Source organism: Centruroides vittatus, unplaced genomic scaffold (assembly GCF_030686945.1).
Source record: "Centruroides vittatus isolate TY-2023 unplaced genomic scaffold, ASM3068694v2 scaffold_1152, whole genome shotgun sequence".
NCBI lineage: Eukaryota > Metazoa > Arthropoda > Arachnida > Scorpiones > Buthidae > Centruroides > Centruroides vittatus.
This window is the reverse complement of record NW_027122670.1, coordinates 1,818,947-1,846,093: the sequence shown is the minus strand read 5'-3', so window position 1 is coordinate 1,846,093 and position 27,147 is coordinate 1,818,947. Positions and strand designations below refer to the sequence as shown.

At 28.6% G+C, this 27,147-nt stretch overlaps 1 protein-coding gene and 1 long non-coding RNA gene across 2 annotated transcripts; both read right to left on the bottom strand.

The window, feature by feature from the left end:
- Positions 1–1,975: 1,975 nt before the first annotated feature.
- On the bottom strand, positions 1,976–3,552 carry LOC136986617 (uncharacterized). The gene has a single exon (XM_067284198.1). The coding sequence runs from the start codon at positions 3,320–3,322 to the stop codon at positions 2,414–2,416; it is 909 nt and encodes a 302-aa protein (XP_067140299.1). The 5' UTR covers positions 3,323–3,552; the 3' UTR covers positions 1,976–2,413.
- A 799-nt stretch (positions 3,553–4,351) lies between these two features.
- On the bottom strand, positions 4,352–27,147 carry LOC136986607 (uncharacterized). Its single transcript, XR_010882500.1, has 3 exons — positions 26,903–27,147; positions 16,439–16,600; positions 4,352–4,544 (listed from the first exon to the last, which is right to left on the bottom strand). It is a non-coding gene; the product is annotated as an uncharacterized lncRNA (long non-coding RNA).

The following is a 27,147-nucleotide window of genomic DNA, read 5'->3' as shown; positions in this document are numbered from 1 at the left end:
TTTAAAATTCAATATTAAATCCATAAAAATAAAATATATAAATATAAACAAGCAAATAGTATGGTAATAAAGGTTGAAATAATTTTTTAAATCGATTTTATAAATTAAAAATAGCTTTATCTGCACGATCAAAACAACATGGAGTAGTCTTGGTAATTTGCATAAATGGCTGCTGTACGATGATTAGCAATCGATGAAAAGTTAAAAATCATCATTCATACTCATTTCTACTATTGATATAAAGAGTTTAAATATCTTTTCTTAATTTTAATAAGGTAAATACCATCGAGAGTTCATGCACTTTAAATGCCACGTGTAAGTTTATTTATATCCCGGCGTATTCGACGCGGATACAAAATACATTTGTTTCGTAGCTTTTATCGATTGTTATTCCTTTCTAAATAATAGCAGGTTGCATAAATTTAATGCAAGCATTTTTATTATTCTTAATTAACACTTTAACTACTATTAAACAAAGCTGTGATTAAACAGAAGCAAAATGGCCGTATAAAAATGATACATACTTAACTTTAAAATATCCTGTTACAGAATGTAGGATGAGATACAAACAAAATTAGTAGCCTAATGCTGTGAAACATAAATAAAGATAACGTAATTATCTGTACGTAAGTGTAAAGCTATCGGTCATAATCAGTGGAAATGGAATGTATCGGAACAAAGATCAAAATTATGCTAATTATGACTGATTTCCTGCTCTGTTGAGACTATCATTAGATCAATAAAACAAAGCAAGGACGTGAAAGTTGGGTATCAAACAAGGTTGGTACTTTGGTTCCAACAACGATTAGAATGCTCGTGTCATTGTATGTTATGACGTAACATCAGTTGGTATTTCGTATAGGTTACGTTTGCCCGGAGTGGTTCACACGTAAATTCTCTCGACATCACTGTAATGTAAACGATAAATCATTCATGGATTTGGTTGTCATCTATCGAAGTTTTTTCCTCAAAGAAAATTATTTTGAATTTTAAGTTTTCCAAAATTAAAAAAAAAAAATCGCAAAAATCTCTAGAAGCTTTCATATATTTGTATCAGAAATTGGCACCATTAAATACTCGAGGCCCCGCTTCTAGATTTAAAATTTCGTATTTTTAGTAATAAATTATTGATTGTTACGGTTACGTGCAATTCTTTGGTTTCCATAAGCCAAATTTTATATAGCGTACACCATTTTGAAGCGTAAATTACGAGTAGATTTTTATATTTCTAGAAAAAATGAATAATGTGCAATTATCGATATCCGTCGAATGTTTACGAATTTGTCACATTATCGTTAAAAACGTGACCCCTGCGATAGGTTTTGGTTTCACCCAGATAGCAGTTTCCCTACAAGGTCAGAGCCGCCGCTGGAGGAAACTCGGATTGGGAAATCCTCGCAGTCCTTACATCAGACGAATGACGTCATTAGTGACGTGACAAATACTGGAAATTTTCAGCATCGACATATGGTACTGTTGTTAATCAGGACAGAAGGTCGTATACCTAGCAGATTGACTCATAAAACACCTGCCATAGACAATAATAGATGTAAATGCGGAACAGGTTAATGTCCTGGTTTTAACCAAAAAGAGGTTCTGTCCCATATCAAGGTTGACAAAGCACGATCTGTTATGTTCTAGTCCGTCGGGAGGTATCGGTCGCGTAGTTAACACCTGAGAAACAACATCCTGCTTTCCCCAAATTTATACAGGAAATGGGCAATGAAAGCAACAGCTGTCTAGTCTGGGCTAAACAGGTTCTATTGTCAATAAAAAGCTAGACTCGTCGTTTGTATTTTGATTCAGAATTTTTCGTTTATCAGTTGGTTGTTCGTCGGAGATTAGGTCAAGGGAAATTAGAACAAATTTTACGTACGAATATGCCCTTGACCCATATAAGATTTTTTGATGAGACCAAAATAAAGCGTTTCGTTCTAAAGCGAATGGATGACGATAACAAAAACACAACTATAAATGACATCAAAGTAGCTTTTATTTTAAATTCTGCTTCAGAAAAATACATTTCATTCACACAAGAGTAATAATGGTTTAAAAACATTCGTGATTAAAACTGTACATGTGACGTTTTTTCCCCTTTTTTAAAACCGATATTGATAAGGTAACAAATGTACCATAAACCAAGCTCCCCACAGGAAGCCTTAAATACATATATTTCTGCCCATTATCGGCAGACGAATACGAGAGAAAAAATAAACTATCATCAGTAAACAACATCATTATTTGTTTTTTTCCATAATGTGGTCAATGGACAGTTTGGGCCCTCCAACTCCTCGTGACTAGAACTGAGATTTCTTCTTTTAAGTACAAGAGTTTCAGTCTAGTCTTACATCAAGGAACTGGTCGATTGGAATAACTCGATGCCTGATTTTAAATACTGATTTTTTCTGTTTGTTCAGACTGTGAGTGCTAAAATGGGAGTGCACATTTTGAAGGACTGCGTGGAAGATAGCCCTTCTACTGCCTGTTTGGCGCATAAATCGGGTAGAGAGAGTCCTCTTCTTAAACAATTTTGCCTTATGTCGTTATTTGTCGTTGGGTAGGGACGGGTTTTTACATTTTTCCTTTGCTCCGTCCGGGCACTTCCTAAAAAACCTAAACCTTGAAAACTAGATCTGAAAACTGATACCAATCCACAGATTTGTTCTACGTCCATAGAACTCTCGGGCGAATCCAAATAAGTATAGGAATCGGAATCACTGTTTGTATCCGTGTAACTTTCACTATCGCTATCACTGTCACAATCGATAGAATTTGTTCTTTTAACTCTCCAGTTCGTCAAGTCACTAGAAACATCGTAACAGTCTCTTCTTCTCTTCACCCTACTAACAATGTCGTCGTCTTCGTCATCCTCCGACGTTCTTCTTTTCAGGCACCTACTTCTCACGTGACATTTCTCGTCGAATTCTTTAACTTCGTCCATATTAAAATCCGAATGTTCTGTTTTCTTTTCGCAATTACTAACGGGGAGATCGCTGACATCATCCAACTGACCACGTGACTCGCTGACATCACTGGCGTGTGTCGCTAAGCAACCGAATACGTCGTTAGGCCTAGTTTCGATGTTGCCGTTCTCTAATAAAACGTCTTTGTCTCCGTTTAAAACACGTTCTTCGTTTATAGATTGGTCCTCACTTACTTTATACGTGCAGATTTCATCCACTACGGTATTCCTGACTCGTCTCAAAACGTTGGCTACTAAAACATTCTTATGCAAATTCGAATTACCACGTTGGTTACGATACGTTGCTATTTTACCCAGGGATATGTTTATGAGTCTCTGCGTTTCCGTTTCTAGTACCATTTTCGGAGCACCGACATATAAAATTCACACCGACATCAACTTAATCCTCTTTCAGAATGACGGTTGTAACGATTGCTAATCTGCTTTTTTCCAACCGGATAGACAACTGACGTCACCTCGGGCGTTGTGACCAATAAGAGAGCGCTTTTTTCTGACTTACAACTGAATTAACCAATGTCGGACGTTGTTGTCGGAATACATCACCGCTACGGAAATCCAATCAGTCGCTCGGGAAGTGTAAACGTCATAAACGCCAAGTCAGAATTTCCATGTCGATATCATTACCGATAATGTACGCGCTCTGGCGACGTAATGTTGGAAATTTCTTTTAGATTTTCCTACTTCAACTGTTTAATACATTTTAATACTATTAATGATACAGCATATATGATGTTTTAAAAATATGATTTTTTAGTTTATTTAATAATCATTTTTTAAAAAAATGTTTTAAAAATATTGAAAAAATGAATTCGATTACATAAAAAATTAATTTTGCTGATTTATATTGTTACAGATAAATTATCATCAATTAATCTATAATTCTGACAATTTAGACTTATAAAAAAAAATTATTGGCACAATTCGAAACCAGGAAATTATCGCGATTTTCGGGCTTTATTATTGATTTATGAAAGTTGTCACGTTGAATTTGTTCCAAAATTTTTTAATCTCATAAATCTTCCGATTTTAAAATCTTTAAATGGCAAATTTAACTTTTGCTGAATTTCAGTTACAGTTCCAATGAAAATTTAAATCTTGCCTAGCATGTTAATTTCAGTTTCAATGAGACTCAATGAAAGTATTAGCTTCAGTTTCAAATATGCCAGTTTTAGTTTTAATAAAAAATATTTGTAAAATCTCCATCGAAAGTGGCATATTTAAACATTTGTATCATAAATTCGACATTTACAATATAAAACATTTTTGTATATTTATCAAGATGAATATGCATTTTATTCGATTATACAAAAGTTTATGGAAAAATTTATATTCTTAATCAATTAAAAATCAAGCCAGATATCCTACAAATTTGTTTTTAATAAATTTATTCAAAAATAATGTAAAAAGAACATTTTGTATCAGAATTTAAAAAATAGATATTGGTGGGTTTTCTTCTATTATGAATCCAAGTTTCCAACCGAGACACAGAATGGGAGAACTTCCAATAATTCTTGTTAAAGATGAATTTGGTCAGTCAATAAACTGGCTGGTATATGTTGAACTGAAAAATAAAATAAAATTCTTCATACAAATTTAAAATATATTTAAATCTAACCTAAAATATGAAATATATTTGGAAGTAAACTATCTTTTCAGATACCACTTGATCATTTAGACATCATTTATTTTTTTTTTTACCAATTTTCTTCAGTGGACTGAGAGAAACTGAGGAACCTTTTGAAATGATTTCTGAAATTGGTCTGCATGAATTGCTAAGCAAAGGAGGTTATAAAGTGACTTTATCTCTTCCAGACATAAATATATACAACATAGAGGAACCATAATATCTTTAATTAGAAATATCATTACCTTGTGACATATTCTGTATACTTTCCTCAAAGGTTCCCACCATGGAAATCAGCCACTCCCAAATAACATCCATCAGCTCTTCGTTGTTGTCAAATCACTGCAACTCCAATTACAGGAAATTCACAAGACAGTTCCGATATTGTAAAACAGTAATGCTCATAAATCACATTTCCTCTCATTCAACAAGGCACCATAGAGTATCTTCCTTGTTCAGCTTCATCATGCACATCTGTTTGTCCCTCTCAAAATTTCTGGCTCCATTCTATCACATAACCTTCACTCATAAACTTTTCATGATGGATTTCAGCTGCACTTCATCTTCAGCTTGCAAAAAGTGAATTAGAGTGCAGACATCACATTTGGCAAAAACTTTGATTACACCAGTCATCATTATGCTTGCTACAGACCACGCACCAAACACAGTGACCAATTACATGAGGTTATATAAGCCAACACATGACAGTTTGTTTCTGCACATGCACCACGGCACTGCACCACATGCTCATACCAGCCAATTAAAGTTTGATTTCTGAACAGCCTATGTATATGGGTCCACAAACATTTTTTGATTTTTAAAGAAGTTTTGTTAATCTCAATAGTTAATAAACTTCTGGTTTAATGAATAAAAAGAAGAAATAATTTATGCCATATAAATTCATAACTGCTTTTCTAGAGTTCAGTATCTTAAATTTAAGAAACTTAAGCTATTAAGCTTTAATAAAGAGAGTTGCTAGTTTATATAGTATAAATCATTAGAGTTTCATTACCAGTATTTTTAAAATTTATAATTTTCTAAAAGAATTTATCTCCTCCTCATCCCTTAAGAAATGGAAATTTTTTTGGTTTTGTTTGTTTTTGATTGTATTTCTCACATACATTTTAATAATGACTGTTTACTATTTAATTTTATTTTCAATATTTCAGAGAAACAAGATCTGGATGGGTAGTATGAATCAATCTTCATGTATAATTTTTTTAATCTATGTCTTTGCTTCTTTATTTGGTTGGATACGTGGTTTATACTTAAGTTTATATTTTGGATATCAAATGTTTAATAAAATCTGTGATTTTATTAAACATTTGTTATCTGTTCCTCACAGATTTTTATCAAAAGATATCTTTTCTAGTCACAATATGAAATTTATCATAATTTTTGAAGCCAGTATATTATGCTTACATACAGGCATATAGGCAGAGAGGAGGCTTGAAGCTAAAGCCCCCTTCCAAATTTCAGTGGTAGCCTCTGCCAGTAGCAAAATAACAGATGAAAGATTGAGGCAATGAAAGTATCAGCCATGGCCACTACAAATTAAAATTTGAGAAAAGAGCCTCTCTCAAAAGAAAATTCTGGCTTCATAGTAAATCCATTGATATCATATTAAATACTTTTTTAATGCATTACATTGTTAATTGCAAAATCTACACATTTAATTATTTCTTTTAAATTATCATTTAATAGAATATTAACTTCAGTTTAAATCAATCTATAATATTTATTGATTCATTTTATTATATTTACTAGTATGATTACAGTTTGGTTTATCTCAATAGAATTACAGTAGAGCATTGATTATCTGAAACAATTTGGGACTGGGGCTGTTTGGATAACTGATCATTTACGAAAAATATATTAAACACAAAACTGTACTGTATATATTTTGTATCACATGTCTTACAAATACATACCTTACATATCTTACATAAAGTAGTACATTAAAGTAGGCCTGCAATGCCACAGCACTAGCAGTAATTTGAATTTGCCGGTTGGAACGCTTTCGGTTAACTGATGTTTTGGTTGATCAGTATTTGGATAATCAATGCTCTACTGTATAAGAATTGATAATTCTATTGAGTTTAATTTATATGGTTAATTTATAGATATATAAATAAATTCATCCTTGAAAATCAAAAAAATTTTTAAATAAATTTAATTCCTTTAAATATTAATGTACTTTCTCACCACACCGGGGTGTGTAAAAAACAATACTCACAACCAATAACCAATAACCAGTGTGAAAACTCCAAAAAACCAAACATTTTCAATGCTCCTCCTGGGCTCTTTGTCAGCAATATTAAATTTATTAAAACATACAAATATTATAGAAAGTTCTTTTGATAAAGTATATATATTTATATATCTTCATTTACCAGTAATTTGAAATAAAATAAATTTCAAAAACTTTTATCAAACTATTTTATCAATAATAAATTAATAATCATCACTTTTATCAAAAACTGATTGATGTTATTATTTCATAATTTTTTTTTATATCAATTATCTTATAAGGTGGTTGAAATATTTATATTTTCTTAAATATACTTAAATTGCTTTTACTGTAGAATTAATATCAGTTTCTTTTTAATATATCTGAATTAGTAAGATTTTTTATGCATAAGTATTTTCAAAAGAATTTAGATTTGAAAATTCTGTCCACAGTTACAGTAGTAATACTGAACTGTGAACATATCCTTATTATACAGACTGATGCCAATTTTAAATAGTTTAAAGTAAAATGCAGGTAAAAATAATTCTATTAATAAATTACAATTTCATAATTTGTACTTTTAATTTTTACAGAGAAGATATAAAAGCAAGTACACTTTCAAAAGAGAACATTTCATCTTCACAATTTAGAAGAGGTTATTTCAGAAAAGTTATTTTGATAGAATTCATATCCGAATAATGAATTGTATCCAATTCATTATTCGGAACAGAAACTTTAAAAATATTTTATTTGCATGTTAATTTAATAGCTAATTTATCATTTTGAAATGTTTCAAGTAATGTTACTATTTAAATTGTTTTTCTAAAACATAAAATACAAAATTATAATTTTATGCATATAGTTTATTTATATATTAATTATGAAAAATTTATCTTATAATTTCTTTAAATATGAAAATAAGTAAAATAAAAAAAATTTCTAATGTTTTAAAAGTTATTAAGTTATGTAATATAAAACAAATCAAAATTAATGTTTTTCTGCATCAAATAACAAAACTGTAGAAAAATTTATATTAATAAATAAAATTTATAAGATTTATAGAATAATTATTAAAAGAAACACAAAAATATTTATGGCTTTATGTTACTATACTAGTAGTTTAAAGCTTATTTACTTTAAATTATTGATTTTAAATTATTGATCTTGTCTCAGACAGCCAGAATTGCAATGAAGCATTATTCTTTTTTCAAAAATTCAATTTAGAAAAACTATCTTGTTTCAAAATAGAATTTTTGTTTAATCTTAAAGATAATGAATCAAATTTATCTCCATTTAGAAAACATAAATTATGTACAGTTTCTTAGTTTTACAAAATGTATATTAAAGTATAAATTACACTATATTGAAAATATGAAAAATGTTAATAATTTTTTAGTATTCATTTTAATACTTTCATTTTTTGAGCTTAATATAATTTTGTAATAATCTTCAACTAAACTGAATGGCTTTTGATAAACAAACTTATCATCCTGATTAAAATTTACTGGTCAAAATGATTTTTTTTTTAAAATTATTTTGACTAATAAATCAAAAAATTCAAAATAATTATTTTGATTAATATTACATAAGTAAATTATATTAAAAGTCAATATAATAATTGGCATTTTTCTGGCATGTTTAAGTCTTTATTATTATGTTTCATTTCATTTCATTAAAATTTAATAATTATGTCATACTGCATTGCTAATATTCAGTAATTTTATAAATAAAATTGTAATTTTCTTTGTTTTTTATAACAAGACTAGCTGTTACCCGCAGCTTTGCTCACGTGGATTTTGCAAGCAAACCTATTTACATTCAATATTTCAACAACCACATTTGTAATTATTATTTAACACCTACCACTGAGAATGATAAGAATTGCTGAGAATCAAACAAACTGTTTTTAATTTGACTTCTAGCTGCAAGTACTCGCTTCGTTCTATAATCAAACCAATATGCAAAAAAAAATTCGAATTTAAAACAGTTCAAACATTTGGTTAAAAAATCGAATTATATAAAAAAATATTTATAACAATGTCTGAAATGTTATCAATTTAATACCTCTAAGTACTCAATTAAAATTAAACGTAATTAAAAACAAAAAATCACATCTAAAATAGTACAGTAGAAGCCGTTCTTCAGGTTAAGACTTAATGCTCTCCCTCTCCCCCCACGGGGGAATTTCGAAAAATCCCTTCTTAGTGTTCATTCTCATTGCGTACCCTACTAAAACATAGTTAAATACAAAAATTCGCATCTAAAATAGTACAGTAGAAGCTGTTCTTCAGGTTAAGACTTAATGCTCTCCCTCTCCCCCCCACGGGGGAATTTCGAAAAATCCCTTCTTAGTGTTCATTCTCATTGCGTACCCTACTAAAATATAGTTAAATACAAAAATTTGCATCTAAAATAGTACAGTAGAAGCTGCTTCTTCAGGCCAATGCTCTCCCTCTTCCCCCTGCGGGGGGAATCTCGAAAAATCCCTTCTTAGTGTGCGTTTTCATGACTTACCCTAACTATGTACCAAATTTCACCTCTAGGTTCTGGAACTTTCTAGAAAAAACTGGAACATTCTCATTGAAGTGTCACACATTTTCAAAGTCAACCACTTTCAACCACCATATCTCCCACAACCTTACAGCTATCAAGATGCAACCACACATGTCAACTGACGGGAGACTTGGGGCTACTACCACACACAAACACCATTCATGTGCGATGTGTAGTTTTGGCTGCAGAGCAAAATATAGGCACAAACTATATATATAGATATAGATATAATAAATCACAAATTTTCTTAAATTATTTATATAAATGAATCTGTGCTAATATTTGACAAATATTCAATTAATACAATTTTCATGCTGATCTCAGGATATTTTTTCTTCATAATTTGAAGTTTAGACTATTCACAAGAATATAACATTTTCAAGTCTATCTTTTAATCCTTTATCACAACCACAGAAGTAACATTACAATGGTTTTGAAAAATAAACTTCTTTAACAAAGGTAAAAATAGGTAAAAAATTCACAAAGTTAAAAACGATCAAGTGTCAGCCTTTTATTAGAAGATCTGACACCTTTACATTAAAAACACAAAGAATTCTTTTCACCATACTATCCTTATCCAATTTATACCTGCCGTCAGAGGGCTAGAAGCAGTTATAAATTGGATAAGGATAGTATGGTAAAAAGAATTCTTTGTGTTTTTAATGTAAAGGTGTCAGATCCTCTAATAAAAAGCTGACACTTGATCATTTTTAACTTTGTGAATTTTTTACCTATTTTTACCTTTGTTAAAGAAGTTTATTCTTCAAAACCATTGTAACTGTAACTTCTGTGGTTGTGATAAAGGATTAAAAGATAGACTTGAAAATGTTATATTCTTGTGAATAGTCTAAACTTCAAATTACGATTCAATTAATAGTTGGTGAATTTTCATTAAATATTAATAATAATAATAATTAATAAACTAACAATGTTTTAAATTCTTTTTCATTTAAATACTCTAAAAATCAATATTTATGTATATGTTACAGTAAAAACTCGTTTTTAGTGAAAACACGTTTTAACTAGTTGAAACTAGTTTTTACTGGATGTCATTGTTAAAACTAGAATTTACTGCTAGTCAAAAATGAATTTGAGTTAAAACTAGTTTTAACTAGACAAAACAGGTTTTAACAAAATGGCTTAGTAAAAACTGTTTCAACCAAGATCATTCAGCTAACACGTTCCTATAGTGTATGATGAATTTCGTATCGCTTTAACCCTTTTCCCCCGACATCTTGTTTACGTTTATTTCGCAATCTCTCCTAAGGCAAATAGGTCAGTCAGGCAATATTGTTTTAAAAGTTCACCAAAAATCAAATTATCATTATATCTATATGAAAAAAATCACTTACATTTATTAATATCTTTAGTTTTAAATACGATATTTTTCAATGCATTTTATTAGAAAAATTTATAAGAAAAAAAAAATAATATATATCAGAACTGACACATAAACTTGATAATTTGTAACATTTTGTGAAATTAACATTGTCTAGTTACATAGTTGTTTGCTGGCACTGAGCCAGAAAGATATAGAATATTGTTTTGCACAATTCAATATAACACTTATGCATGTATGTTTATTCGTTGTGAAATTATCGCACATTATATCAAACATTTGTTTGAAATCAAAATTTTATACTGTTATCAACTAATATAATGAATTATTATACTTTATTAACTTCATATCGAACGAGATTATATCTGTTGTTAATAAATTTTACAAAAATTGATATTTACCAAAGTAACGATGAATCGGTACCCTCAAAGTTTTGCTTAAAAAGCCAGGGTACCGATTGATCGGTGCCTTCAGGGACATAGGGCTAATTAATGTTAATAACACAGATGTGTAACCAATATTTTCAATAAATATCGTATTAAATAATACAAATGTTTTAATCCCAATCATCACTTTATTTATTTCCCCCAAACATATTTATGTAGCTAAAATTAGTTTTAACTAATGTTAAAAGTTAAAAAGTTAATGTTTGATTTTAGTTTTATCTAAAATCAAAACATGTACAGCAGTAAATTCTAGTTTTAACTAGAAAAAACAGGTTATAACAATGACATCCAGTAAAAACTAGTTTCAACTAATTAAAACGCGTTTTCACTAAAAATGGGTTTTTACTGTAACATATACAAACATACACACACACATATACATACATACATACATACATACATATATATATGTTACCAGCAAAACCCGATTTTACGCCAAACTGGTTTTGCCTAGGCCAAACTAGTTTGGCGTAAGCGTGTCAAGCCAAACTAATTTAGAATTATTATTCAAGTATATGAATGGTTAAAATAAAATTAAAAGGCAATCAATTAGATGAACAATATTTATTCAAACATAGTCTACTTAATTATAAAAAATGAGGTTAATGTTACCCTAGATATTGGTGGTGGCTCGTGTCTGATTCCAGCAATCAGAGGACAGGGAACAGTGGCAATGCGCATTCTAACCTAACCTAACCTATTCTAATAAATTACCATAATTATTAGCAACCAAATTATTAGAATAGGTTAGGTTAGGTTAGAACGTGCGTCCCCACTGTTTCCTTTCTTCTGATTGCTGGAATCAGAGACAAGCCACCATCTTCGATACCTAGAGTAACATTAACCAAAAAAAATATTGATTAGAAGTGACACAACACTTGTACAAAACTATAAAATAAAAATAAGCTAATCAGTACTTATTAGTTTGTATTTTTTTTGGTTAAGCCATGCACTTTTAAAGGTAATTAACTTTCGAAAATATTTTCAAAAATTCAAATGAAATAATAAAAATAACTTTTAAAATCAAACTAAAATTAAAAATGAACTTATTTGTGTTTTATGATGAACTTAAATTAACCATTAATATATTTAACCATTAATATACTTGAATAATAATTCTAAACTAGTTTGGCCTAGGCAAAACTAGTTTGGCATAAAATCGGGTTTTGCCAGTAACATATATATATATATATATATACACTCCTCAAAAGTGAAATCACAACACCAAGAAGGAATGTGTGTAGCCACATGCAAATTGCAGATGACAGATATACAATACACATCAGGTCATTTGCTACCCAGTTTTGGGCTATAAACACCAACAGTTGGCTCAGGCCATAAATGCTATCAGCAATGGTTCATGGCAGCCAAACTTTCAAAGAAGTGTAGAAAATGCCTTCAAGACAACAGTGAGATGAATACCACCAGTTAATGGATGGGAATGAGACCATACCTAGAGATGTGTGACCTTGGTTTGTTGATGCATGCATTTGCCACATGTATTGGGTATGACATGAGTAGAGTACCATCCAGCAAAGTAACATGATGGACACAGGAACATCTGAAACATGGTGAGGAGGGAGTGGATTGCACCAGTGCATGACAGAGTGCACAAACTGACAGATTAATAGTTACTGGCTATTTTAATTGTACAATTTTTTTTTATACCTCAGCAGCTTTTTCATGTATTCATGTAGAATATTTTAATTTAAATGATTTCTTTTAAACTCCTGTTTATCCTTAATAAATAAAAGTGTGCTTTCTAATTTTACTTCTTTTTTTAAACTAGAATACAGTAAAATTTTTTGGGCCAATTAACTGAAATAAAACATTCAAAAAGTATAAGTAATATAATACAGTAATGTGTTTTTATGACACAAAAAATCATTATTCTAGATTAAGAAAATGCATTTAATTATTTTAAATAATAACTAATCATCTAAAAATAATTTCATGTTATTTATAGTTATAATGCAATAAAAAACAAATCAAAAATAAAGTCACTTCCTGTTAGATAGATTTTCGTTATGTCATTGAAATAGTATTTAAAATTAGCAAAAAATTAATTTTGCTGTAAATTTATCATTTTTTATGAACTTGTAGTATTTAATATATACTTTAAATATTATTGCTTAAAAAATAAAAGTAGTTGATTTTACGTCTAGAAATTATTGATTTCAATTAATAATAATATATTTTATAATGCATAGATTACTATTTAAAGTATGATAATAATTCATAAATTATTTATAATTAGAATCAATAAATATTATAATTATTGTTTGTTATATTAATAATAATAATAATATATGATTTAATATATCTATACATTTTTATATTAATAGTGATGAAATGATTCATCAGAATTGAGTTATCAAGAATCAGAAGAATTGAACACTTTTCGGTAATTAGAATCAAGAGAAATTTATGATCTCCATTGATTTCTGATTCTTAAAACAATTCTTTAAAATTTAATAACATTTAATAAACAAATTAATTTTTTTTTTCAGTTAATAATTAAAACTGTTTGTATTATGATCATTAACAATCAAGTACTCCAAAGTTTCATTTTCTTTGCTAAAAGTAAAGAATAAAGTTATTTTGTATCGCCAGTTGAGATATTATGCAAAATTAAACAAATGCATTCTGTGTGATGTGTTACGTGAAAACTGAACAGATTATCAGAACTATCAAGTAACCAGTGTTTCCATGCATTTTTAAAGGCTTTTTGGCACATGAAAAAATTTTCAAATGCCAAACCGTATTTGGAATTTTGTATGGCATAAATTAAACTCTCTGCTAATATACCCAACAACAATAATAATAATAATAATAATAATAATAATAATAATAATTAGAAGTAGATTACAATTCTGCCCACATCTCTCAAAATTTTACTACTGAAATGCTTTTACTATGCCTAATCTATTTAATGTCTTCATGTATATTTTGATATTGCATCTACATCAAAAACTCTGTATACCAAACTTGATGATACAAGTTTTCATATACAGTAATCAATTAATGGATTAATTGCAGAATCAAGAAATTGATGCAATTGGTGTAGAGTTTTAAATAAAGTAAGTTTTTATAATAAAATCCATTCACAAGTAAAAAACTGTTTTGGCTAGCTACTGAGTCACTCATGCACTGCTGACTGAACTTTCTTGTCAAATTGGAAATAGCAGTCCTGGAGAGAATCTTTTAATGTCCCATAGAGACAAAGTCACATGGTGACAAGTCAGGAGTATGGATGGTATGAGATCTCAAATTACATATCTTGAAGCAACATCCTGGTGGTATTTGCTATATGAGGATTGATGTCTTGCAAGAAGTACACACACTCAGAAAGGAGACCACAACTCTTGTAGATAAATGGCCTTAAAATGGCTTTGGAGAAGGGCACAGTAGTTGTTGCTGTTCACCATTTGATGGATGGGCAAATAATATTCCAAAATTCCTCTTCGCTATCTTAAAATACTGTCAGTATATTCTTTTCTGCAGAAGATTGTGTATGGACTTTCTTGGGTCTTGGAGAGCCCAGATAAATTTCATAATTGTCATTTTATAAAACTTTGTTTGCCTTCTGAAAAAAGTGTGGGCTCAACTTTCACAGATAGTCACTATCATATGCAGAAAATTGTCAACTTCACATTCATGATGAACCAGAAACTGATGACAAGCAAGAACATGATTTTCTTTCATCTCCAGTGTGAGAGAATGAAGCACCCATCTTGAAAAAACTTTGTGATAACTCAACTTGTCATGAATGATTTTGCATGCTAATCTGTGATTCATGCAGTTCCAAAGTCACCTTGTCTACAGTTACATATTGATTCTCTTGTATTGATAGTTCATCAGCAAACACACTCAGAGTTATCACATTGTGCAGTCATCCTGATTGCATCTTCCAAAGAAGTGACATTGCTTTTGAATTTTCCAACCCACTCATACACTTGTCTCTGTGAAAATGGTTCACCCTGTAGCAACAGTAGTGTATAAAATGTTACTTCTAGGACAGATCTTGTGGGGCAAGCATTTTTTTTTTATGAAAAAAAACACCCAAAATCAAACTACAGCCTCTCAAAAACAGCAAAAATTCCAAATTTTTCAATCTCCCAAAAATCTACCCAATTAATGTTTTCTGAAAAGTCCAAAATCAAGCAACATCACCCCAAAATCAGCTACATTTTAACAAAAAATTCAAAATTTTTGAAATCTCCCAAATTTCTAGCACACCTCAGGTAAGGCAAGCATTTTCAACCAAAAAACTACACCCGACCTCACAAAGTGAAGAAATTTCAAAATTTTAAATCTCCTAAATTCACTTTTTACCCAAAAACATTAAAATAAAGCAATATCACCCCAAAATCAACTACATTTTAAGAAAAAAATCATATTAAAAAAAAAACTTCTAAAATTTCCAAGATAGATCTTGTGGAGCAAAGAAAAATCACTAAAAACCATCAAAACTTAGGTCACTTATCTCAAAAACAACCCTTTGGTCTAACATCTTCAGTGTAATCACATAAAAACAAAGAAAAAACCATCTCCTAACCTCTGAATTTTGAGAAAAACTAAGTTTTTAAAAATATTACTATATTGTATAGCACTAACAAAACCCCTCAAGTACTGCAGGCAAAGCTGCTAAGAATCAGAACTTAAAGCAAAAACTACCTTGAAAAAGGTTTTGTACAGTAAAAATGCTCAAAAACTGTTTCCCAACACAAAAACACTCAAGAATTTCTGGGACAGTTCTTGTGGGAAAGAAATGAAATCCCATAAAAATCTAGAAACACTTGCCTCAAAGAGAAGTAGTTGGTGGAAAAAGCTGTTAAAACGACACACCTTTTGTGTATTGAATGCTTTGTTTTTAGGAAATTGAAGGTTTATCTTCGTCGAAGTTCCCCAGCATTGATAAATGAACAGGCAAAAAACTTTAAAATTAGCAAAAAAAAAAAAAAAAACAACTCATTTTTGCGTAAAACATGTTTCAACCTCTATGGCAAATGAAGCAATCGGGAAATCTATTTTCATACCATTATCAACACAAAAGAAAATGAATTTTTGACAATGCATTTATTCAATACATGTCAAAAAAGGTAAAGAAATTTGAATGCAAACACTGGTATTACACTATTTGAAGTGATCCACATAATCAATCATATTGGATGTCCACATCATACATCAATCTCCTCTGTCTGCAAATAAGAAGTTATCGACATTTATGAAAAAGTGAGAGAAAGGTAACAAGAGTCCTCACCTTGCAACAAACAGACACTGAATATCCTTAATCTCATTGTGTTGCTTCCTCCACTGGTAAATGGTCAATAGGAAGCAAGTCATAATATTCTTTGTGTAATTTGTATTCATTCTTTGAAATAAGGAAAATCTTCTCAGACTCCTCTGCATAGGCAAGGGATACCTGTAACAAATGTATATCATAATTAGAAACTGGAAATTGTGTTATGTTAACTTCTAGGCTTATAGGAAAGCGGTGCTGAATGTCAGACATACACGTTTTTATGTTGAAAACTTCGGCCGCAACCTTGCTAATAATCTTTCACAGTTTACTGCTTTTTTGCATTGTTTACATGTTTTCTCATATTTGTTCTTATAATTATAAAATTTATCAGGTCTTTTATATTCAAAGTAAATGGAACATTGCATAGTGAGTGATAATTCCATTTAGTAAGTTATATTTTTAATTAACCAGTCTTTGCTAATCAAGACCCAAAGGGTATTCAGCAGCAATTAAACTTTTATCCTTATTAAGCCTAGCTCTGCTAATCTTATATTTTCTTCTTGTACTTTAAATTGTTTATTCATATTATCAATCACTATTTGCTGTATTTCTTATATTATATAACTTATTCATTCTAGTCTTAAAAGCCTCTGGATCAAATTTACTATTAGAATGTGAGGCATTATTAACATTATTGTAAGGATGCAAAACATCTTTATTATCTATAAACTTACTATTAACAAGACCTAATGCATTGATAGTATTTTTCTGCTTCATTTATTCTCTTTAATTTTTTCCACATATTTTAAGCAGCCTAGTTGCTCATAACCCAAAGAGTATTTTATTTTTTTAAGAATCTTATTCCTACTTTTAACTTTTTTAATTTCAATTTCAAGTACCTTGATCTTAGTTTCAAGGTATTAAAAATCAGTTAAAACTCCTATAAAACAGTACTTATAAACAAAAAATATTTTATGCTATTTTGCTTATTTTAATAATTTTAAATCAGTCCCAAATTGTTGAGACGAAACAATATTATCAGTCACTTGCTACACTTGATGCTTTTTTCAAAAAAATTCCTATACAAAAGGTTTCCAACATTTTTAAAATGTGAGCCTTTTTGAATGGGAGTCATTCTTTAATGACTCCCATTCAAAAAGGAGTCAATCTTCTATTTTCTAGAACATTTCAGATTCTTAAGGTAATAGTAACTGTCAATAATAAAAGTTTTATAACATTTCAGATTCTTAAGGTAATAGTAACTGTCAAGTATCATATATTAAAGATTCAAGTATCTTATATTGAAATTCACGTAATTTGGTAAAAGTTGATTGAAAATAAAAAAGTATTACGTTTATATTGATATTAAATAGTCAGCTTTCAGTTTTCAGTAGTTTAGTTCCTAATTTGTGAGTATTTAAGTGATTTAAATTACCCTTTGAATCTTGGCAGAAAAATATTCTGATCCAATATCGTCAGTTTAGAGAAAACTTTATACCCCAGAAAATAATTATGATTTGCTTATCATTTATTGTTATCATCATTATATTACTTTTAATAAGTTTTTATTATGCTTTTAGTTATTTTATAGAACTTCCTAAAAAATTGAATGAGTTTTAATAAACCCTTCGAGTTATTGAAAGAGTCTAATGGACCCTTAAACATAGTAAAAGCAGAGCAAAGTACCTTTAAAATGTTAATCCTACTGCATAGATCCCTGCAAGTTTTTGTTGATAAACCTTTGGATTCTAGAGAGCAAAGTGCATCATAAAATGCTACGTGTTGAATGGACGGCCCCTGGCTAAACAAACTTTCCCTACTAACAATTATTCTTTAATTGTTTTATTCAGCTTCTATTTAGATTAGCATAGTTGTCCAATATATTGTTTTTTCTTGTCTTTTCAACTGCTGTGCAACAATGTAGGCATCAAAAGCCGAAAACCAAAATTTTCAAAATATTTTGTCTTCTTTTTCCCCCTCAGCTTTTATTTAAGATATGGAACTATCTATACATATAATCGAGATGAGTTGATAATAATAATAATAATAATAATAATAATAATAATAATAATAATAATCAGCGCAGAGCCCAAACGGTTAGGAATTGAAAGTTGAAATTTGGTACACAGTTAGGGTACATCACGAGAACACACACTAAGAAGGAATTTTTCAAAATTCCTCCCCACAAGGTAGAGAGACAGGAATAAGGCTTAACACTTATGTAACAATGGAATTGTCAATAATAAAAGTGTTATGTAACAATGGAATTGTTAAGAGAAAGCAACGTGCAAGATGCAGATGCAGTTTTTTTCATTTTTGCGAAAAATCGAACATATTTTTAGACCCATCTAAAAATTCTCTAATTAGTCTGGAAACAAGGGATCCCAATTCTTGCATTCTGTGAAAACGGGTAAGGTTGACTATAATGTAATAATCTTAATCTTCACTATCATTAATTTTGCTCAAGCAATGCCGGGCCCACCCGCTAGTAATTTATATTGCCTTTTTTAGCTTTATAAGATAAAATAGGTTTTGAAACTAGCATCAAAATTTCAGGTTTACGGATCATACGTATCATTGTTCCTAAACTTTATAGAATAATGAAGATACTTTTGCAGAAGTGAATAGATTTTAAATGTTAAAATAACAGATTTATCACTTCATCCATCAATCTTTCAATAATCTTGACTTTTTAAATTATTAATATTAATTCTATAATTTAGTTGTTATCAATTTATAAAAATTTTTCATTTAGTTGCCAATTTTCATATTTGTTAATACTTAAAAATACTTGAAGCGTGCAATGCCATAATGTTGTAAATGCCAAAAAACAAACTTTTCAGGAGAGAGAAAAAACACTTTTTCTAATGAACAAACTTTAATCAAATGCTATAAAAATTATTTTAACAATTTACACTTTGAAATAAAACATTGGGTTTAATTTCAAACACCTAAGTATGATAGTAAGGAAAGAAAAAAAGTTTAAAAACAGGGTTAGAGCCATAACATTGTAAATGCCAAAATTGTGCAAGTGCATAAAATTGTAAATGCCAAAAACAATTGCAATCATAAAATTAATGTTTCTACAGCTGAAAAACAGTTTTGAATACCAAAAACTTACATTTAAATTATTAAACACAATTTACAAATTTAATATCAATTTTAACATTAAAAACTGGCAATAATCTATTAGTGACTGCTTCCTGGCTTCAACAATGTTGAGCCAACAGTTTTGGTATTGAACTGGGCTGTAATCTTTATCAATTGTAATATAATTATGATAAATAAAGGAAAATATAAACAATAAGGTATTAATTTAGTGTAATAAAAGTTAAAATGTATTTAAAAACTTCAAATTTGAAAGATTAATGGAAGTCCGAATATCATTTTGAAATATCAAATAATAAGGTGATACAGGTTAACTATTAATAAACTGGCATTCAGTTATCCGGTTCTGCATAAAAAAACTCACTGTGTTACAAATTGGAATAACAAAATGATGTAAATGTAAACCGTAACATTTTACACGCCAAAAGTCATGTGGCTTGCACTTTGGCGCTTAAAACGTTATGGCTTGCACATAAATTCATCTTCAAAATATAGGCACTTAGAGTGCCACTGTCGCCACAATATTTTTTTGTAGGAAAAAACATTGCATTTAAAATTCATTTCTTCAATAATACATATTTTGAGAAAAATGGCATTTACAACCTTTTGGCATTGCACGCTTCACTTATTCCAAATTGAATTTTTGTTTATTCATATCCCAATGAATAAAATTCAAATATTTTGTTGCTTAATTTTTTTTAACTAAAAAGATTAAGCATTTTAAAATGTATAATCATAGTGAATAGAATTTATATACAGAATGAATAGAATATTTAATAATGAAGAGAATTTACATTCAAAAGTAGAAACTTTATTTTCAAAAAACAAAGTATAGCAATGTACTGTACATACCCTAGAATATAATTCACATAACTAAAAATTACTACATCTCAATTGATTATAGTGCTTTAAACTAGATCATATGTATGTAACATTAAGTTAGATTTTGAGTAAATTAATTTACTTCAAATACAGTAATTACTTTACAATATTTATAGTTCACAAAACTTTAAATGCACAGCATCAAGCACTGTGTATTTAAAGTTTCGTGAACTATAAATATTGTAAACTTTTATAGGAATACACGAAACTTTAAATACACAGTGCTTGATGCTGTGCATTTAAAGTTTCTGATGCATTTGTTTCTGGATTATCCAAAATTGTGTATTTATCAGAATGACCTTTCGTCCCATCAAGATCAAATAATTGAGTTTCCACTGTATATACAATATATTAAATTTCATTCTTATATACAATATCATTTCAAAGTTCTCTAAAAATTATTTTCTACAAGCACTTTTTTGTTTTTTTTATAACTAATCTTTAAAAATATGAATGAAAAGATGAGATAAATCATAGCAGTTAATTTTATTTATGCATTTACAATAAATAAAATTGATCTATTTTAAATATTCATTAATATAGTATTTATTAATATACTTTATTAATTTCACTATGAAAGAAAATAAAAGGTGTAAGTAAATATTTATCTCTTTTAGAATATATTTTAAATATATAATTAAGTCAAATTTTTATTTTACTTGTAATTTTACTCCAATATATCAAATTATGGATGATACAATACTCAAAGGTCAATTATTTTATATTTATACTAAAACAGCTATTTTGAGATAAGTAACATGTTAAGTCAAATTCCAACAGATAGTTTGAATTACATTCTTAATATACAATATTATATAATAATAAAAACCAAATTCCATTAATGTGCTTCATACAGTAAAAACTAGTTATTGGCCTACTTTAAAATTTAACTATGTAGTTTTAAAAAAAATTATAAAATTAAAGATGTCATTGAATAGAAGAATGTTCCACTATAGATATAGGATAATAAATACATATATGTGCAAATTTGAATCTTCAAGCTATATGCATCTTGTATAGATCACAAATGATAAAATGGGAAGGAATCCAAATTTTCATAAATAATAATTTGTTAATACAGAAGCTAATTATCTTCTTCATTAGATATTTTCTAAATTTTTAAATAATAAATCATTTTAAACTGAAAATTTATTATTAAAAATAATTATATAGAATCTTCACCAGATTCATTCACTATGGAATCACTGTGGCTATTAGAAAAGCATGTTTGGACACTAAGCCCAACAATAAACTAGCTGAAATGCATTTTATTTATGGGAAAGCTAGATGTATTGAAAAAGAAACTGCTTGCTTGTATAAAGAGAGGTCTCATCATACTATCTTTGCATTCATTCATCATCAGTTTCTAAAACTAGCAACTTAAAATGTGCATACGGTGCTGATCATCCAAAAAAGTAAATAATGGAGCATTTGAACAAGAAATTCTGGACTGTGTAGAGCAACAACCTTCCACAATTTTTCATATAATTACACATCACATGGCAGTTGCTAAATTGATGGTATAATTGTTCTCCATGACTACTGGCTTCATCCCTACCATAACCAGAGATACAAATAGTGAGTCCTGAAGACTATCACTCTCAAACCAATTTCTCCCATTGGCTGTTTTTTTGGATCACCAATTGCTCCAGCCTGACTTAAGTAGAAACGTGCTATTCATGGATGAGGCATGTTTCACTTGGGATGGTTTCTTAAATAGTTGCAGTAACAACCACTCTGTGCTAACAAAAATCCTCATGTTGCCATCATTAGAAGAGATCAACACCAGTTTGCTGTCAGCATTTGCTTTGTTGCCATTTCATTTGAATAGTTACATTTATCTCCAGTTTCTGCAACATATTCTACCAGACTTTTTATAAGATGTCTCTTTGAACATATGATGAGGTTTGGTTTCAACATGACAGTGCTCCTCATACTTCAGTTTGGACATGTGTGAGTATTTGATTCAGAATTTTTTGAACCATTGGATTGTAAGATTGTATCTTGTCCTACACAATCTCCTGATCTTATCCCCTGTGACTTTTTCCTACGGAGTTATGTGAAATATCTGTTATACAAAAACTCCTATATTTAGAAGGGAAGATCTGACAAGTGTGAGATCTGTTTCAGGAATATTTGAGAGTCTTGAATACATGAACTGATAAAGCAATCTCTGTTCAGAAGTAAATGGCCATTACTTCAAAGAACTACTGTAAAAACCACTACTACCAAACTTGATAATTTATGAACATCAGTTTATTAGAATAAATGCTCATTATGCTGTCCTTTATAACTACCCAAAAGATTGTCAGTCTCATTTTGGTCACCTTGTGTAGTGTAAAACTCATAATTAAGGTACCTTTATTAATTTTGGAAATTATTGTTATAACTATGATTTAGTAAAATATTAAATTTAACATTTTGTACAGTTATATTATAGAAATATTGATCAACTGTATATAATATATATAATAATTTCAAATTAAATTATCATAATAAATATTTTTTTAAATTACTATTCTTTGCTATTTATAAATGATTATTCTTTTATTTTATTATAAATTTTGCTAAAAATACATTCAGTCAAACTACAATACATGCTGCCTGCACATGTCTGACATGTGATAACTCATTTTTATCATAATTTATTATATAATAAATTAATAAATAAATAAACATTTATAAATTCTAAAATACGATTACATTTCAGTTTTTAAATATTTATAGTTAATATTTTTAAAATGTATCCATATTTGCCTAAAAAAATATATATTTATCTAATTCCTGTTTAACAGTTATTAGTCATTCACATAGGAACAGTTTATCTCATAGATATCAGATGAATCAGAAGCCAATAGCATATGCCTCCAAAACTCTAAATAAACATCAAAATCTTAAAAGTTCTGTTTGCAAGTGAATCTAAACTGTCAAGAGATAAGGGCTACCTTTCCTATCAACTATGAAAAAATTCAGTAAGCCATGAATATAGATAAAGCCTTACAGACTGCTAAACTATGTAAAATAGGGCAAGCCTATAAAACTGCACAAAAACCAAGTGGCTTTACAACTCCATTTCAAAGGGAAACTAAGCCTCGAAGGAGAGTTACTAATACTACAGTCAGAATACACTAGAGTTGTAATCCCTTTTATCATTAAGAGGCTTCATATTGAAAGCATTGCATGCAGATTATTAGGAAATTGTGAGAATGAAACAAATGGCAAGAAGATATTGCTAGTGGCCACAGATGAATAAAGATATTGAAAGCATGGTTTCTAACTGCAAAGCATGCCAATTAATCAGACCCAACCCAAACCCATATAAAATTGGTCAGAATTGAAAGAAGCTTGGGAAAAGATACACATTGATTATCCAGGACCATTTTGGAATGCTATGTTGTTTATTTGTGTTGACATCTATTCTAAGTTCCCATATATCATAGAAATGAAATCTACTACTTCAGAAGTAACCATTAGGATTTCTTCAAAGGGTTAGATGTATAAAAACATCTAATCCTTTAAAGGAATCCCCAAGCTTATAGTGTCAGATAACAGAACTCAATTCACTTCAGAAATATTTAAAGAGTTTTTTAAACTTAATGATATAGAGCAATTAGTCACAGTCCTATTTCATCCTGCATACAATGGAGAAGCAGAAAGATATGACAGAACATTCCAGGAAGCTCTGATGAAAACTAACTGGGAGGAGAAAGTAAGTTAAACATTATAGAATATGTTAACAACATACAGTCATGTTGCTAATTTATTCTGTAATGTTTAGAGTCAATCAAAAAGTATGTTTTCATGTGTCAACTAGTTTTTGTTTAATGTAAAAGATTTCTGTCATAATACTTTCATGGCCTCTTGTCTAGCATTTTATAATGTTTAACAGAAACAACTCATTATATCATTTAGCATCTTGGTCAAACAAATAGTTTGTGAACAGTGGTGTGTGGTGACATTTGGTGATAGGGAAGCTGCATCAGCCCTGGATAGAATCATTGGAAGCATTGTACAATATTTTGGTGTGTAGCATCCATGAGCTAAACTGCGTGAGGTTGGTGCTCTGTAAAGTGCATGCGTTAATGCGTATAATCTGGGTGCTTTACACGATTCAAATATTTTTGCCTTGGAAGCTGTCCTGTATTCGACAATACAGCACTACCATTCAGAAAATGCATATACAAATTTATATTTGATATACAATAGCAATCTTATCATTTTTTTTTATATGTAGTATAGAAATTTGTAATAAGATACATAATGCAGTTATAATAAAATATTAATTTTAAGTAATTCAAAGTACGTTAAGAAAATAATCGCATGATATGTATTTATATTTTAGAAAATATAAAGAAAGTGGTGCTTCCACAGCTTCCATAAAAGGCACACCACTGCTTGTGAATAATGATATTTGCTAATGGCTAAACAAAGTGTTCTTTGAGAAACCATATAAACTGGAAATGGTAACAAAATATGAATGAACAACCAGTATTTGGTTAGTTATACTAAAACACACCTTCTAACAATCAAATGAGTAAAATTAACAAAAATGGAATTTAAAATATAAAACACATTTCAAATTAAAAACACTAAACCTATAAACCAGGAAATTTTTAAAACAATTGCAAATGTTTTGCCCATGTTGTTATAAAAATTTGCTGGTCTATAGATTGTGTTTTTAATTCTATCTTAACCATTTTTAAGTGGTGATTTTCTTCTAAAACTTCATTTTTGTAAAAAAAATTATACATATACATATAATATAATATAATAATTTGTCTAATAAAACTTACATAATAATTTTTCTTTAAGGAAGCCACATAACAAATTAGTTTTTATTTAGGGAAATTCATTTCATAGATTGAAGAGAGCAAAAAACATCCAAAATACATTCCATAAATAAAAAGAGTTAATTTAAGTTATGTGGCTTCCTAAAGAAAAACTATCATATAAGTTTTATTAAACAATAATACAAAAAAGGAAGTGAGTATGGAGAGAAAAACTATGAAACTTGGATTAAAATATAGTCAAATAAGATTTAAGTTCTAAAAACACATATCTGAAATATCAATTAGTATTAATAAATGATTTCTATGAGTATTAATAAATGATTGTTAATAAATTAATAAATGAGTATTAATAAATGATTTGTTTCTATTTATATTTACTGTCATTCATGCATAATTCTTTTCTTTGTATATTCCTATATCATTTATATACTGTTAGTTTTATAAATAAGTGATATACAAGCATATTTGTTCAACTATTTGCAGCATTTACAGCATCATATTTGTACAACAACAAAATAAATATCAAATTTCAAAGATTATAAATATATATCCAGAGTATTTAATTTCACAATCAACTTCTGTTTTGTGTTAACAATCATTATAATTCTTAACTTTTAACTATTTAAAATGAAGATTTTGTAACAAAATGGAAATAAACAACATTATTCTATTTTAAGTTAATTTTGAGTGGTTTTGTCCTTGTTGGAATTTCATATCTCTTTTTTTTTTCTTACTTTGTTAGATTACATTTATTTGAATCATTTTACCTAAATCTAAATGTATATTTATTATAATAGCAAACTTTTTCATATTTTTATTATAAAATTTATTATAATAATAAATATAACTTTAAATAAGGAAATATATAAAAATCTTTCATTTATTTTCATTGTTGAAAACAGTAAAATATTTTAATTCAACTTTTCAACAATTACTACATTGTATTTAGTAATTATGGTAATTTAAGTCAGCATTTAATTCTTGGAATTCATTTTTAGTGCAATTAAAAACAAATTTTATTCATCCAAATTATCTCCTTGCCACATAATCAATATTTGTAGTAATTTTTACAGTTATCTTTGGATTTTTCCCATAAAATGACTCATTAAAAAGTTGTTATTTGAATAGAATATAAGTCATTGTTTGTATATTACATAAACCTTTTCCAATTCACTTTCAATTGTTTCCAATTTCAAATTATATTTTAAAATCCACGAATAAAATTTCCACTTAAGAACTACAAGTAGGCTTTCTGTCCAAAGATGAGAAAGATAAAACTGAAGATCTATTGTATTAATACAATCAATCTGTTAATCAATTTAATACAATACATCTTCAGATTTGATATTTTTCATACAATAGATTTATTGTAATTAGAATATTAGTATAAACTGCAATAATGCCGTTATTGAACTAAATTTATAATGTAATAAACTATAACCATGGTTTATTATATTACTATATAAATAAATAAGTATATAATTAAAAAAATGTCAACAAATTCTAAAAATTTATTAAGTAATGAGAAGACTTAATTGTTTTGTAAAAAATTATAGGTAAAAATAAAAAATTGCAGAAAAACAAGCGCATAGGCCTGTTTAATGTAATATACATTCGAATAATGCACGTGTATAATTGATTATTATAGAATTTGTCTATTACGTAATTTGTTATTGACACATTTCTTTTCATAACGACTTACCTATAAATTACATCTTTCTTAATATTATATACATATTAAATCCTTTATTACAGTTTATTCGATCGTATTTATTATATAGGATTTATTATATAACTATACAACCTATAAAATAGATGTGATCGAATAAACTGTAGGATTCGTATTTCTTTCCAGAGAACTATTTACAACTTTTACATGATTTATAGCTAGAAATTAACACATATTACAGTATTGCTACATGCACGTTGTAACGATTCCTCGATAGA